The 16,368-nt window shown below is 38.5% G+C and overlaps 1 protein-coding gene across 7 annotated transcripts in view; it reads right to left on the bottom strand.

Moving 5' to 3' along the window:
* Positions 1 to 15,004, bottom strand: part of Topbp1 (topoisomerase (DNA) II binding protein 1) — a 67,309-nt gene extending 52,305 nt beyond the window's left edge. For 2 of the 7 annotated variants that reach the window (XR_264253.2, XM_005406815.2), the window contains exons 1-8: positions 14,402 to 14,788; positions 14,203 to 14,293; positions 11,642 to 11,776; positions 10,142 to 10,285; positions 8,981 to 9,162; positions 5,458 to 5,654; positions 4,981 to 5,160; positions 3,800 to 3,969 (exon numbers count right to left, since the gene is read on the bottom strand). Coding sequence is in view for 6 of the 7 variants with exons in the window: in XM_005406815.2 (XP_005406872.1) it covers positions 3,800 to 3,969; positions 4,981 to 5,160; positions 5,458 to 5,654; positions 8,981 to 9,162; positions 10,142 to 10,285; positions 11,642 to 11,776; positions 14,203 to 14,293; positions 14,402 to 14,427 (1,125 nt within the window). In the remaining variant the exon portion in view is untranslated. The other 5 variants (XM_013505749.1, XM_013505751.1, XM_013505750.1 and 2 more) reach the window with 5 other exon arrangements.
* Positions 15,005 to 16,368: the final 1,364 nt, after the last annotated feature.

Here is a 16,368-nt window from a genome sequence, read left to right as displayed (position 1 = left end):
AAACTGAAAGGAATGGAGTGCTCTCAAACTCATTTATGGAAGCCTGTGTCACCCTAATCCCAAAGTTGGATAAAGACTCAACTGAAAAAGAAAGCTATAGGCCAATCTCCTTAATGAATAGAGATGAGAAAATCCTCGACAAGACTAGCAAATAGAATGCAGGACATTATCAAAAAGATGATACATGATGATTAAGTAGGTTTCATCCCAGGGATGCAAGAATGGTTCGATGTATGTAAGTCAATAAATGTAATACATGACATAAACAGAAGCAGGGCCAAAAACTGTACGATCACATCAACAGATGCAGAAAAGGCTTTTGACAAAATCTAACACCTCTTTCATGATAAAAACCCTGAAGGAAACAGGTATACAAGGACCATACCTGAATATGATAAAAGCTATATATGACAAACCAACACCTAGCGTAATACTAAATGGGGAAAAACTGAAAGCATTCCCCGCTACAATCAGGAATAAGATGAGGATGTCTACTATCACCTCTTCTATTCAACACAGTACTTGAAACATTAGCCAGAGCAATTAGGAAAGAAAACAAAATAAAAGATATATTTAGGAAAGGAAGGTAACAAATTATCATTATTTGAAGATAATATGATACTCTACATAGACCCAAAGAACTCCACCAAAAAATTCTTAGAATAATGAACTTTAGCAATGTAGCAAGGGACAAGATCAATACACAAAAATTATTAATGTGTACACCAACAATGAATGGGATAAGAAGGAAATTATGAAAATAATGCCATTCACAGTAGCTTCAAAAAAATGACATACCTAGGTATTAACCTAACCAAGGAAGTGAAAGACCTCTACAAAAAAAACTACTGTACTCTAAAATAGGAGACTAAAGAGGACATGAGAAAATGCAAAGATATCCCCTGCATCCGGAGAGGTAGAACCATTATCAAAATGGTCATACTAAAAAAATTGTTAAAAAAAATTAAAAAACTGTTATCAAAATACCAACAGCATTATTTTACAGACCAGAAAAAAAAAAAATCCTAAAATTTATATGGAGCCAGAATAGATCCAGAAGAGCAAAAGCAATTTTTGGGCAACAAGAGCAAAGCAGGAGGCATTCCAATACTTGACTTCAAGTTATACTACAAAGCAATAGTAATAAAAACAGCATGGTACTGGAACAAAAACAGATATGTGGAACAGAACTGAAGATACAGAATATTGCCCAGATATATTCAGCTACTGGATCTTTGACAAAAGGCCCAAAAGCATATGTTGGAGGAAAGATAGCCTATTCAACAAGTGGTGCTGGGTATACTGGTTATCCATGTGCAGAAGACTGAAATGGACCCTCATCTCTCACCACATACTAAATTAAAATCAAAATGGACCAAAGATCTAAACAATAGAACAGAAACATTAAACCTACTGGAAGATAAAATAGGTAAAACACTTATAAAGACACAGATGTAGGAAAGGATTCTAAACAGAGCCTCAATTGCACAAGTAACAGCAAGAATCAATAAATGGGCTTATACCAAACTAAAAAGTTTCTGTACAGCAAAAGAATTAATCAGTAGAGTGAAGAGGCAACCTACAAAACGGGAAAAATATCTGTTAGCTACTCTTTAGAGGACTAAATACCTAAAATATACAAAGAACTAAAAAAAATTACACCACCTAAAAATAAAGATCAGGTCAAGAAATGGGCAAGGGAAATGAACAGACACTTTACAGAGGAAGAAATAAAAATGGTCAACAAATACAGGAAAAAATGCTCCACATCTCTGCATTAGAGAAATGCAAATTAAAACAATGCTAAGATTCTGTCTTACTCTGGAAAGAACAGCAATTATTAAGAAATCAAACAAGAACAAATGCTGGAGCATCCCATTTGAGATCCCTCCTGTCTTTCAGAAGCTATTCTTATTCTCTATTCCCCCATTCCTGTTCTCCATTCCTTTTCTCCAATGAATTTTCCTACTCTTAAAAAAAAGAACAAATGCTGGTGAGGCTGTGTTCTAAAAGGAACCCTACTTCATTGTTGGTGGGAATATAAACTTGTACAACCATTATGGAAATTAATATGAAGATTTCTCAAAGAACTGATATTTGAAATACCATATGACCCGGAGATCTCCCTGTTGGGTATCTTCAAGAGCTAAAGACGTCATACCACAGGGAAGCATGCATGCCAATGTTCATAGCAGCACAACTCGTAATAGCTAAATCCTGGAATCAGCCTCTATATCCATTAACGGATGACTGGATAAAGAAAATGTATCTATATATAATGGAACACTACTGTGGTATAAGGAATCACAGATTTTAGACATTTGCAGGAAAATGGATGTACCTGGTAAATATAATGTTGAGTGAAATAAACCAGATATGCAAGCTTAAATACCATATGGTATCTCTCATTTGAGTGAGGCAAAATATAAACAAAGGGACAAGCCAATGGATCTCTTGCAATGGGGAAGTGGCCCAAGGGAAAAAGCACAAGGGGTGAGGAGGAGGGAAAGGGGAAATAAGGAGAATAAAGATTTGCTATGTACAGGAAGCTAGTAACCTCAATTAATGTAAACAGATGCCACAACACAAGCTGAGATAAATAATATCAACAAGAATAAAAAATGGGATAAGAGAATTGGAGGAGAAGGGAGAGGGAGAAGGAAGAAAAGCAACTAAAAAAAGAAAGAAACAAGTTGTATATACATGTAACCACTCCCCAAGATGACTGTAAATGTCATGAACTGTCAACATGTACTAATGAAATTTTTAAAAACTCACTTTAAAAAAATTACTCCTTTACAATCTGTTGGATTATCTTTCACAGTAGACACTGGAAGTACACTGTGGCTTTAAATAAAACTGAAACCAGATTAGTCATTTTACAACTAGGAATGCATTTAGTATTCAGAGCTAAAAGATCTGAAAAAGTACAATATATAACATTTCCATCAAGGAACTTATAAGATACATACTAAAAATACACTTATTTCTTTTTGTGTACTGAGGATTGAATCCAGGACCTCTGCACCAAGCTACATCCCCTGTTTCCTTTTTTAAAAAAATATTTTTTTCTTTTTTTTTTTAATTCTTAGAGATCTCCGTAAGTCAAGTTGTCCAGGGTGGGCTGCTCTTGCCTCAGTCTCCCAGAATGCTGGGATTACAGGTATGTGTAGTACAACTAAGGGATGGACACAGTGAGGGCGTCTTCTACATTTAGTGAAGGGTTTATGTAGATAAAGAGCAAGTTGAAGTCTGGTCTAAAAATTTGAACCCAGAGATACTGAACAGAAGGGCCTCTCCTGATCAGGAAGACAGACTCTGGGGTGGATGGATAGTCATTTGCTGTCTGTATGATTGTGAAAAAGAATTTTAATCCTCTGAGTGTTAACCTCAAGACAGTATCTATTAAGTTACTTGTGGGATTTGAGATTATACACAATATACTAATATAACATAAAATTATCAACAATGTTAATACATTATAAATAATAAGTGACATTTATAAATAAAAATCTATTAAGTGGCTCAAAAATTAAGAATTTCAAAGCACAGCAGATTACTGCAACTGAAAGGGTTCAGAGAAGTGAATTTTGGAGGATAACAGATGATAGCACATCCCAGGCCAAGGGATCCTTACAGCTCAGTGATGGACACAGTGAGGGCGTCTTTTTCATTTAGTGAAGGGTTTATGTAGAGAAAGAGCAAGTCCAAGTCTGAGGGGCCGACAAACTCAAGCACAGCAGCGCTGAACTGTATCAGTATACATACTTTCTGCATTTATTACATAATAAAGACGTACCCGACAACCATCTAATAAATCTTCAGGTGCTTGAAATGCACTGATGTCCAGATTTTCTAGGTTTTCGAGTGTAGGTTCCAATTTGCTATTATGAATTGAATTGCATATGGATTCATTTATACAACTTCCATTTATATTGGAAATGTGGCTGACGTCTGAAAGAGTACGGCCTACATATTTTAAAACAAAGTACAAATTTATGAAGTTGGAACAGTCATTACATATTTTCTTCTAATTTCTCCCATAACCCAATGTCTAGAAACAATTTCCAAATAAGAGTTAGAGGATTTTTTGTTTTTGAGACAAGTCTCACTATGTCATTCAGGCTGGTCTTGAACTCACTATGTAGCCCAGGCTGGCCTCGAACTCAAAGTGATCCTTCTCTCTCAGCCTCCCAACAGCTGGGATTACAGGTGTATACCACCACACCTTCCAGATTCAAAGGTTTTTAACAGAAATCTTGGTGGCCAAACAGGACAAATAAAATTAAGTCTCTTACTTGTTTCCCATAAAATGAAATTGCTGGCCTTAAAGTCCAAGAAACTTGTATTTGAAAAAAATCTTAGATGTGTTATACACATGTACCAACTGCCCACAAGGAATACAATCATTATATACTGCAAACATGTACTAATAAAAAATAAAATTTGCAAAAGTAATTTTGTAACATTTTGCCAATGTCGCACTTACAACTTAAAAACTTTTCATTTTTATACAAATACTTATCTACAATAATCATGATAAACTAAAAAAAAGTATTAATATTTGTGTCAGGAAAGTTCTGAAAAATTCAGAACTTAAGTCTTCACCCATTAGTAATTTTAGTAATTTTAATGTCTTTGATCACCTCATGTACTACTATCTGGGTATTGGAAGAAAGTCATTATTCACTCTAGAAAGAAATACTGGGAGCAGTTCTGGACAAATTTTTAATATATTTATACAACTTAGCTATTTTATTATATAATTAAGCCTAGAAGCAAAGAGAAAAAATTAGAAATTCCCTATTATATTTCAGTGATCCTATTAACAAATTAACTTTTTTTTTTCCAGTGTTTATGACTAAATCCAGGGTCTTAAAATGCTAGGTAAGCACTGTACCACTAAGCAACATACTCAGCCTAACAAATCAATTCTCAATACATGGAAAATCGATTCTGTTTTAATCTCAATGGACTTACTATCAGTAGTGCTGGTCTGACCAGTGGGAGTTGAAGTATCAGGCAGTGTCTTTGCTTCTACTCTAGGTTCTGTCTTGTATATAGACTCATCTTGACAAAAACCTTTCTCAATGCTGTTAAAGAACCACTGTGTGGTCACACAGTGTACGTTCCATCTTTTGGCACATTCATATTTCTGACCTATTTGTGTTAAGAAATAAACAAGAGAAATGAAGAAATATTCAAATTATAATAGGTTATTTTTAAAAACCTACCTGAAACAAAATTGAAGGTTACCAGTAATTAGTCAATGACATGGATGGTCACGAAATTTTTTTACACACTGAGACCCAAACTATCTTTACAAGATTTTAGGGAAAAAAATATCAACTAGATTATATAACAGCAGTCAGAAAACAAAAACTGTTCTATAAAGATTTTAAAACGTTCAGTACTAAAGAAAATTCCATTAGACTACTTGCAAAACACAGTCTTTACCTTTTGGTTCCTGCACAATCAGGTGTGTACATTCATTCATTTTCAACTGTCCCATGTACTGGCCTCCATGCTTGATTGTGAGCTGCTGAACTGTCTTCCTATCCGGGACACACAAACCAGTCACACAGATCACGCAACCAAGAAAAACAGGACACCTGAACTCTTCCATGTTCACATCGGTATGTCTAGTTATTTCACTAAAGAAAACAAATGATAAAAAGGAATAAAAATATATTAAGCATATCAGATAGTTTAGATTTTTACTAGAAGCGTAATGACAAACCAGAGTATCACTACTGCTTTCCTCATTTTCCCACCAATCCTAGGGAATGAATCTACAGCCTTCCCACTGAACTACAACCCCAGCCCCACCCAACCCTCTGCCCTTCAAGATACGGTCTCAAGTCACTAAGCTGGCAGAGCTGGCATCAAGCTTAAGATTCTCCTGCTTCAGTCTCCCAAAGTGCTAGGATCTTAGGCATGTGCCACCACGCAAAGATTACTTTTCTCATTTTTTAAGATTTGTAATATTTTTAAGAAAAGGAGAACTAACATTCAGGATTTCACTCACCTAGTTCAATAGCATATCTCTAATAAAAAGTATTATTTCAGCTATAGTCTTTCAAATAAAGCTGTTTCAAGGGAAAAACACCATTTCATTAACTTTAAGCCCTCACTGGTCTTTAATCAGCAAGGTATATCTTTCAGTATGGCACATCTTTCAAATACAAAAGACTGCATCTCTACTTAAAAACCCTAAGGTTTCTTGGTTGTCTACTAAAAATACACTTAAGATTCCCGGCCTCGTCGTTCCCCCGAAGGAGGGCTTCCAGCGCATAGGGAGGTGCGGGTGGGGAGCGCCAGCCTTCTGGCTGGCTAGCTTCCTGCCTGCTGGCTCCCGGAGGGTGGGCCCCCAGCGCATGGGGAGCCATGCGGCGGCAAGCGCTGTTGCGCGCCGGCCCTCAGGCCGGCCGCCGCCGCTCAATTGAGATCTATCATGACACAGGAAACAGTGACACAACTGGCCCACCATGCACCGACTGCAGTTGCCCACCCACGGATGTGTGTGAATCATCGAAACTTTGAACAACCCCTGGGAATACATGACATACAACGGGCCACTCTTGCTCCTGCCATTGGGAACCAGAAAGGTCCAGAGCCAGTGGAGGAGCAGCTGCTGAACAAGGACTCAGAGAACATGAGAATGCAGACTAAGCCCACGGAGTCAGAGGTCCAGTGAACTGGGGTCACGAGAGCCGCTCGGAAGCTGTAAACCAGGAGGACCTTGCACAATACCTGCAGAGACTCATTGGAAGCCATTCTTCCCCTGACAGTACAAGCTGTGGTGAAGCTCTGGAGAAGTCTGCAGCAGGATTCCTGCTGCCTGTGCTGACAGTTGGGGAGAGGACACTAACTGGTTGTGGGGTCCCAAAGCAATCAGAAGCTGGAGAGAAAAAGCTACAAAGAATGGCTTTCACCCCAGATAGCTCACTTGAGATGTTAGTAAGAATTGCCTCCTCAGTATTCTATAGCCATGACGAGGAGGCCAAGGAGAGAAAACAAAGAGACTGAGAAAAAGCAGCTGCTTTTGCTGCACCACTAAGAGAAACAGATCCCAGGTCTGATTCCCGGGGCTCCAAGAAGAACTCAACAACTGCATTCATCTGCTACCACTGTTAAAAGCCAGGCCACCTCAAGAGGAACTGCCCTAAGAGGCCCCATGGGCCATGCCCTGGATGTAAAGGAGACCACTGGAGATCGGTCTGCCCTCTGAGGTGGAGGCCCCAGAGCTCAGACCCATGCTACCAGTTAGTCCAACAGGAATGAGAGGGCTTGGGGCATGGTCTGCCTTCTCCCTCTGGCCAGACCGTCATCTCCATCAAGGAGTCCTGGGTAATCATGACTATGGAGGAACAAGAAAACAGCCTGTTGCTAGACACAGGTGCAAGTCTCTCGGTCCTTCTTTTCAATCCTGGCCTTCCTTCCAGCCACCATACCTCAGTGAAAGGAGTCACTGGTGAGGAGGTAATATGCTATTTTTGACACCCCTTGGGCTGTAACTACTTATTAGATCCTTCTTGCATATCTCTGTCTTCCTGAGAAACCACTTTGAAGATACCACCACGTATTACAGCAGCCATTGATATTTTCCTACTAATCTATCCATAACTGTGTAAAGTTCCTATCCTTTTTCATAAATGGATGTATGTTTATTATTATGTGTTTCCTACAACAACCATTGAGAATAGTTAATGATTTTTCAATAGGTCACTCATGTATAGCTCTATTTATTTTCTTTAGAAGCCTCTTTGAAGATACCAAAGTATAGCACAACAACTCTTGATAATCTACCTCTTTTGTCTCTAACTCACTATTATTTGTCTATTTGTTTTCCTGAGAAACTATTTTGTAGATAATAATATGTAAAACAATAACCATTGATAATTTCCTACAATTTTGTCTGTAATTTGCTAAGTCCCCCCTATTATTATGTTATCCTTCTTTTATTCTTTAAAATAAAAAAAAAATAAAAATAAAAATACACTTAAATTCTTCCATTAGTCTATGTAAGTAAAAGCAACTGATCTTTGGCAGAATATCAACAAAAATATCGTTACTCTGTTGCTGCCCACATGGGTATGCTGATACGCTGATGAAGCAGTCAGTCTAGAATGGAATGCTGACATGGTGGTGTACTGAAGAGGTACAAAATGGTGTTGAACACAGGCCTAGAAAAATGCTGGTAAAATTTTCAAGCCAATATGATTCCTTGCTACCTAGACTTTCAGGTGTTAATTAACTTCCAGGAAAAACTTCAGCATACAGCTTGAGAAAGGATCTAAGCTCTATAAGGGAAAGAACACTATCTTGCTTGCTCCCGATGTATATCTAATGATTAACTTGGGCCTGGCAGGTGAATTAGGCTCAATTTACAGGACTGATCCCAGCTCAGCTGACAGCTTTTATGTTTATATTCAATCTTACATATGCCCCCCTTGGAGGGAAAATGACTGCCAAAATGCCTAATTTTTTCTCCATCTTAAATACGTGCGAAGTAGGACTATATAGCCTAAGAACTAAAGCTGAAAAAAATGATTTTTTCAATGATTTCAGAAACACTGCACAGAACTTTATCATCAAAGCATTTATCTTCTGGTCAGTGCTAAACCCACAGCCTGTTCTACCATCCACTTCTACCCTGCTAATAAGCACTATTACAATAATGTATACTCTGTTCTGTTTTCCCTGGGAAGAATGATGACCCCATTTTTGTTTCCAAATAACAAATCCAATAAATACCATAAAACTTCATCTAGGAAAAATCTCAGAGTATGTCTAAATAACAGAACACATCATTTTTTCAAGTCTATAAAATAGAAGAGGAAGGGGAGAGAAGGGGACAGAAAAAGAATTGAAGAGATGTTATGCACATGTACCAACTCCCCACGATGACTGTAGTCATTATATACTATAAGCATGTATTAATAAAAACCAAGTCTGTAAATACATAAATGTCTCTTACTTCTCTTGTGACTTCTCCCAAAGTGTTTTTACCCAAGAAGGAAGCAAAATAGGTTTCTTTAGATTTGCAGCAACTAAATATTTTTTGCTACCAACTTCTCCTGCAACGAGGTGAGTTACTGATACATTAAGGTCTCTGTATACTCGTCCACCCATCATTCGTACATACTTATGAACTTCTTCCTGCAGTCCCAAAAGAAAATATATTAATACCAAAGCAAATAATCTTTTCTATTTTTTACACAATATTCCATAAATAGCTTTTGCTGTTGACAACCTGAATATACAAATATTTCTATTATAAAGTTAATTAGCTAAACTACTTCCTGGAAAATAGATATCAACTATAAAGATAAGAATAACTATTTTCCTAAACAGTCACAGTGCAACGTCTCATTGAATGGACAAAATACACAACAGGGTGGTCCCCAAGAGATTATACTGTCTAATGACATCACAGCCATGTAAATTTGTGTAAGAACACTCAATGACATAATCACTGAGCTATACTTTCCTTCTCGCCACTGTTACCACCATATCACCGCTGTTAAATGACAAGTAACTGTATTTCTTCTTCCAATTCCATGAATTTACTAAACTATGTTGGTCCTGTAATAAAGATTATACTTTTACATAGTACGTATTTTCAAAAATATAAACTGTACCTGTATATTAAAATATAGTTTGATACAATTATGTACCCCCCCTTTGGAGAGAGTCTCACTATGTAATTCAGGCTGGCCTTGAACTCACTATGTAGCCCAGGTAGGCCCTGAACTTGCAGTGGTGCTTTTGCCTCACTCGTCCAAGTGCTAGAATTACAGGCATATACCACCATGCCTCGCTTTTCCTACAATCTCTTTTTAAACATTATTCATCTATGATGAAAAAGTGTGATTCAAAAAGCAATCTCTAATTGTAAGAGAAAAAGTGAATTTCCTTTTAAATCAAAACGGACTTCACAATTAGCCAATTTTCAACAAAATGGATTCTCTTCTATTCAGTTTATTTACAAAAAAGATATACACTGTTGATTGTCGCATATTACACTTCATTAAGTCATGAATACAAAAACCAAGTGCATGGTCTTTTAAATTATTTCTTATGCAGGGAAAAATTAAGTGTGAAGATAAACAGATACAAAGTAATATTCAACACCTACCCTCTTCTCTTTATCCAGGCTTGTACAAGATACAGTTACATCAGACATAGCCATATTATAAACTGGATGTTCAGCTCTTGGGACACACTGCTGGTAGTGTATACAAAATAAGACTACTTGGGGACCAACAATTCTGCAGCTAAGCTACAAAAAAAGAAAATTTTAGTACATTAAGATGGAGAAGACTACCACTCTTACAAATTATATTTGGTAATATTTACAATTATTTACAGAAGTTATTGACTACTGCAGAAAAATCACCAAGTTGTTAGAAAAAAAAAAAGACCACTAATTTCTCACACACAGTAAACATGCACGCACAAAAGCAAATTAAACAATATAACTGTCAAAAGAACTTCCAAGAGCTCCTCACTCAAAACTGCTATCAAAATTTTAATCTCTGAAACAAACACAACTGTAATGCAGTAATCTTATGCTAGAAGTATACCTGCATATTACTCAAATGAAGTATCCAAGCAGTGTAGCAGCTTAAATGAGTAAAAGCCTATGGTGAGTCTCTCTAAAAAACCTACTGTTACCAAAAGCTGTGTAATCCAAGACAGTTTCTACATTTGTGTTTTAAGTACTTATAACTCTGCATCTTTCTAAGGAAGACCAACAAAGACAGGATAAACTAAAACAATGACTTTTCATTTTTACTGATACTGAGTGAAGAAAGGTGACATTCTTACTCAACATGAGCATACTCAAGCCAAACTTAAAAGCCCACAGTTGCCAAAGTCACCACTACAAGACTGACTTAAGTATCTACAAGGAAAGAACTATTACTATCTTTTTGATCAGCCATAAATAAGACAGTAAGTTTTTGATGCTACTGACTCAGACAGGATTTGTATTTCAAAAAGGAGGCTAACACCAACAACACTCTTGGCAGGGTGTGCACAGGCCTTCCATAAACTGTATAGATACTGCGTCCATCTACTCAGCTATGTTTTCTTCTCCTTCAAACAAGAACCACTTCTCTGCAATCTGAGTGGAATTACAGCCAGTTTATTTTTATTTCAATGCTTCTCTCTTGTCCAGACACCAAAAAGTGAGTCAGTAGACTCTAGAATTAATAAAAAGGAATAAGATGGCTCATTGACTCGTTGATTTAAAATGCTCCCTTCTAAGATAATTTTCAGACCTGATACAAGGTAGAAAGGTACTAAAATTCTGTGTTCAAGAGCACACAGAAAGACTGTTGAGGTCTTCTCCTACGCTATTATTTTTCACTGATGTATCTTACAATCTGAGTTGGAAGTGCAATAAACTCCACCACTAAACTGTTGAGTTACAATAGATTCACTTATACTAAATGAAGCTATATTCCTTGAAATAATAATAAAAGCCTACTATAACAAGATTAGTCTTCAGAAAATACTACTCTGGTCTCCCCAAGCCAAAAGAATCCCAGTGTATGCAAAATTTGCATATTTGGTGACCACTGAAAACCAAAAAAATACAGAGCACCAAACAAATATCTGGAAGTTAGCAGACCTTTTTAAGGTGATCAAAGGCAGCACCACTAAAAGGGTCACAGATATAAAGAGATCTATCATTTTCCTTTATTTTCAATGCCTCTTCTTCGGTAATAATCTGAAGATACTCTTCTGATTGGAATTTTTTCATTGACTGAAAGAAAAACGAAATAAGAACGTACTTGAAATTAGTTTTCCATATTTAAGTCCTATCAACTCTTCAAAATACATCTTAAAATCCTTTTTGCTACTAAAAGCAACTATAATCTCACCTACACCACTGTAGAAGACTCCCAAGTGATCTACTTCCCCTTGCCTTGCCCTAAATCTATGTTACAAAGCTTGTAACCTTTTACCCACTACCACCACCACAAAAATGAAAACAAAACAAAAAAATCAGATCATGTTAACTCTGCTCAAAACCCTTTAATGACAGTGGGGCATAGCGGCATATGCCTATAATCGAGGACCAGCAGGCTGAAACAGACTTGCCAAGGTTTCCCCAGCCTGGCAATTCAGCATCTTGGTGAGACCTTGTCTCAAAAATAAAAAAATAAGAAAAAGGTGGGGATGTAGCTCAGAGAAGGCCCTGGGTTCAATCTTCAAGACTGGGGAGAAAAAAAATCCAAACAACCTCTGATAATGTCCCATTACACTCAAAACTCCCATTTCTTACCATGGTTCAGAGTACCTCAGGATCTGGCCCTCACCTGTCTCCCCACACTTACCAAGGTTTAACTCTAGTCACGCCCACTTACTGGCATAACCTGGGACAAGCTAAGCATGACCTTGTTTAGAAGCTTTGCTCTTGTTCTTAGAGCAGAGAATATTCTTCTCCAGGTCTTCACCTGATGTGATCCTTTACTTCTAGTAGGCCTTGCTTAAATGTCATTTCAGAGATGCCTTTCCTAATCATGATTTCCTTTTTTTTTAAAGTGACAGTATTAGCTATCAAACCCACACCTTGCAAATGCTACACAAGTGCTCTACCACTGAGCTACACCTCTAGCCTCCTGATCACCCTGATCATACGTTCTTAAAACCTTCCATCACTTTAGTCTATTTTATGAAGAAAAATAGCATTGATATTTTATAAATATACATATTTTGTTTCTTCCCTATAAGATTTAAAATTCCATGATGTATCTTGTATCCTGACACCCAGTAAGCACTTCAATAGTTTCTGAACAAAATTTAAGTTCTATGTTAAAAAAAAAACTTACAGTGATCTTTTAAAACTAATCAGATACACTGTTCTTCTGATTAAAACCTTCTAGAGGGTCACCAATGAAAGAAAAAGTCAATCTTTACAATGGTTCACAAGGCCCGACATGACCTTTTTTTTTTTTTAACTGAACCCAGGGCTTTCTCACTGAACTACATCACCAGCCCCCTTTATAATTTTTTTTTTTTTTTTAATTTTAAAACAGGGTCTTGATAAGTTAAACTGCTTGAGCTGGGCTTGAAGATCCTCCTGCCTCAGACTCCCACAGTGCTGGGATTACAGGCATGTTTAAATCTTAAGCTTTACCATGCTTAACTCTCACTTGGCTTTACTCTTACTTTCTGAAGCATTCCCTATTATTCAAGCCTCATCCCTTGCTTACTACTCTATAGACACAACAACCTTGGATACACACAAGCACTTTTCTAGGGCCCTGGAAATGGTTGCTCTCTGCCTGAAACCCTCTTCTCTATATACTCATAGGACTACCTCACCCCTTCAAGTTTACTTAAATATCTTCAACACAAAGCCTACCCTTATCATACTCTGTTTAGTAAAGTTAAAATCTTCCAGTTTTCTTCTCCAACAAACATCCTGTGAAACTCCTTAACCTATTTTGCTTTTTCTCTTCTCATAGCACTTAGCATATTATAACACACTATATACTTTTCTCATTTATCATCTGATTAGTATCTATTTTCTGCTGCTAGAATGTGAGCTCTGAGACAGGAGAAATCTTTGCTTTCTCTGACTGCTGATGTGTCCCAAGTACTAAAGTAGTACCTATCAGATCATGGACACTCAATAAATATTTGCTGAATGTATGGACTTGAAGGAAAACCTTGTTAAAACTATTTCTCAAACTTAAACATACATCAGGAATCTTGTTTAAAATGCAGATTCTACTTGTCAAGTCTGGGTTGGGGCTCAAGGTTCCGCATTTATAACAAACTCCTAGGCCATACTGAGGCTGCTAGGTGCTGTGAGCAGCACAACTTTAACACTCCTCCTCCTGTTATTTTGCATAAAACGCATTTTTAACGAAAACCAATGAAGTGTGACCAATCCAGGACCAACTCAAAATTCAACACACAAAGTACCAATCTGGTAAGCAGAAAAAGAAAACAATTTTCAAAAACTGAAGATCAGCACGTTCAACCAAAATGTCCTAACATATTTCAAGCCCCTCCAAATATCAAAGGACAGACTTATGTCAAATTATGTAACAATGATATACCTGTATTAACAGACTACAGTAAAATCATATGAAAGATTTCTATGATTAAGACATAAAGCCCAACATATCAAAAACACGTAAGGAGGGCATCAAACAAGAGAAGTTCAACTGTTCTTACCTCAAGAGCTTTAAAAAAACATTCGGAATTATCTGAACACTTTAAAAACTTCACAAGAAACGGTTCTCGGTTATCTGCGGACATTGCTGAACTGTCAAAATAAAGGTATCATTAACATGAACAAAAATGTAGGAAGTTAAACATTTAACGCGCCTGCTTTCCAGTGCAGACAAGAACGCCTAAGGATAGGCATTCTGACCTTGCCCATGAATTCGTCCAGGACATTTGCAAGAAACTCTGGAATGTGGACCAAGTCAAAGAAAAAGAAGACGACACTAATCCTTGCAAATCAGAGCGAAACTAACGTCCCTGAACGGAATACACTCAGGGCTCTTGCCGATGATGGTCTAGCCAAAGGACATCCTACTGAACTGGGCGTACGGACAGCCCATTTGTGGTTGCCGGTACCCGCGCCCGCGCGGCCCGTTCATCCTCAGCAGAGTTTATACACGGCAGCCGGTCGACAAGGCCGGCCCTCCCGAAGAGCTGGATGCTCCTGCTCCGCAGCGCCCAGGAAAGGCCTGGCTCTCCGAGCACCGAAGCCGCGTTCTCTCCGCACCCCAGGCCCACCCGCCAGGCCCGCCGAGCACCCGTTACCCGGACAGGAAGTGCCGCGACCCCCGGAAGGGACGGAGAGGGTGCCGGGCCCTCACTCGCCTCGAGGGAGCCTGGAAGCTTTGGGCGGCGAGTTGGGGGGGCGCGGCCCGGAGGACAGCGGCTGGGGTCGGGCGCCACCCCGGCGCACAACCCCCCCACCGGGCGGCGCCTCCAGCCCTGGGCGAACTCGATGGAACCCGGAAATTGCAGAGGACAGGAACCGACTTTCGCGCCAACCGCACGGACACTTTTCCGGCGGAAGTGACGTCTGGCGGCTGCGGGAGGGCGGGATCGTCAGAGTGATGGTGGGTGGGCGGTCCGTGGACTGACGCTGCTGTGCTTGGGCTTGGTCCTCCCTATTGAGGACCTTGACGGGTGACTTAGAAGTGAGGCCGCGAGGCCCCAGTCCTTTAGCAGGGCCCCTCGGCGTACAAGAATAAAGGCAGGGGCCGAAAGGACTTACGAGGCAATCACTTTCCCCCTAGCGAATGACAGTCAAGACACCAAAAACCGTATGTTACCTTCCAAAACAACTCTGTGAACCAAATAGTAGAGGTATCCCCACTTTAGAGACTTAAACACTGAGGTCAAGAGAAGGAAACTGAAATGTTCAAGGCCACACAATAAATGGTGGACGCTACTGAACCTTCTAAGCTTACCCGTGGACTTCTTGTAAAACTGAGTTAGCCTCCTCCACCCTTGCTATTGAGTAGTGTTCCTTGTCCTCTCCATATCCAGGTGATTTATGATAACTCTGGCATGTCTTAAGCAAGAATTGAGAGGTGGATTTAGCCAGAATGCCATTACTCTTGACACTGTCTTTTAGAAAATTACTAAGACTAAATTACTAATAACTGCTAAATTGTTAAACAAAGACCACACACACACACACACACACACACACACACACACACACACAGACGCACACACTGTGCTCCTTGGCAATGTGTTCCCACTTGTCCACACTGTATTCAGGGTTGAGTCCAGTCTTTCTTCTCCAAAGTAAAATTCCATTGCCATGTTTGCTAGTTACTATACCTATTCTGATTGTCCTAAACACCTGCATTACCTTGTAGTTGTTATTGAAGAACTGTTTTCTGTAGCCTACAGGAAATAACACCAATTATGTCATAAAGGCATATTATTGTGGGTGTATAATATTCATGTATATTCTTTAGAATATTTCTATTGATGAATTATAAGTTTTAATTTTATAAGTTTTATTATGAGTATTGATTTTTTTTTTCTTCCGGTACCAGGAATCGAACCTACAACCTTGCACTTGCCAGGCAGGCGCTGTACTGTTGAGCTATATCCCCAGCCCCAATATTTCTTTCTTTTTTTTTTAAATTATTTTAAAGATAAAAGGAGGGAAACATTAGCAGACATACAACATTTTACAACATATCACAAGCACAATACAGACAATACAGTGTTACAAACAAAGTGGTAGGGAATTAACAATGGTGGTTGTATTACATCTTGATATCTTCAAAGTGGCTTCTCATGAAAACAGATATAAACATGCAATACTGGTCAACCAAAGACTCATTGACAGTTTCTTTCAGC

Source organism: Chinchilla lanigera, unplaced genomic scaffold (genome assembly GCF_000276665.1).
Source record: "Chinchilla lanigera isolate Chin_1 unplaced genomic scaffold, ChiLan1.0 scaffold00100, whole genome shotgun sequence".
Lineage (NCBI taxonomy): Eukaryota > Metazoa > Chordata > Mammalia > Rodentia > Chinchillidae > Chinchilla > Chinchilla lanigera.
The sequence above is the reverse complement of the archived record's forward strand: the minus strand, read 5'-3'. Positions and strand labels throughout refer to the sequence as shown.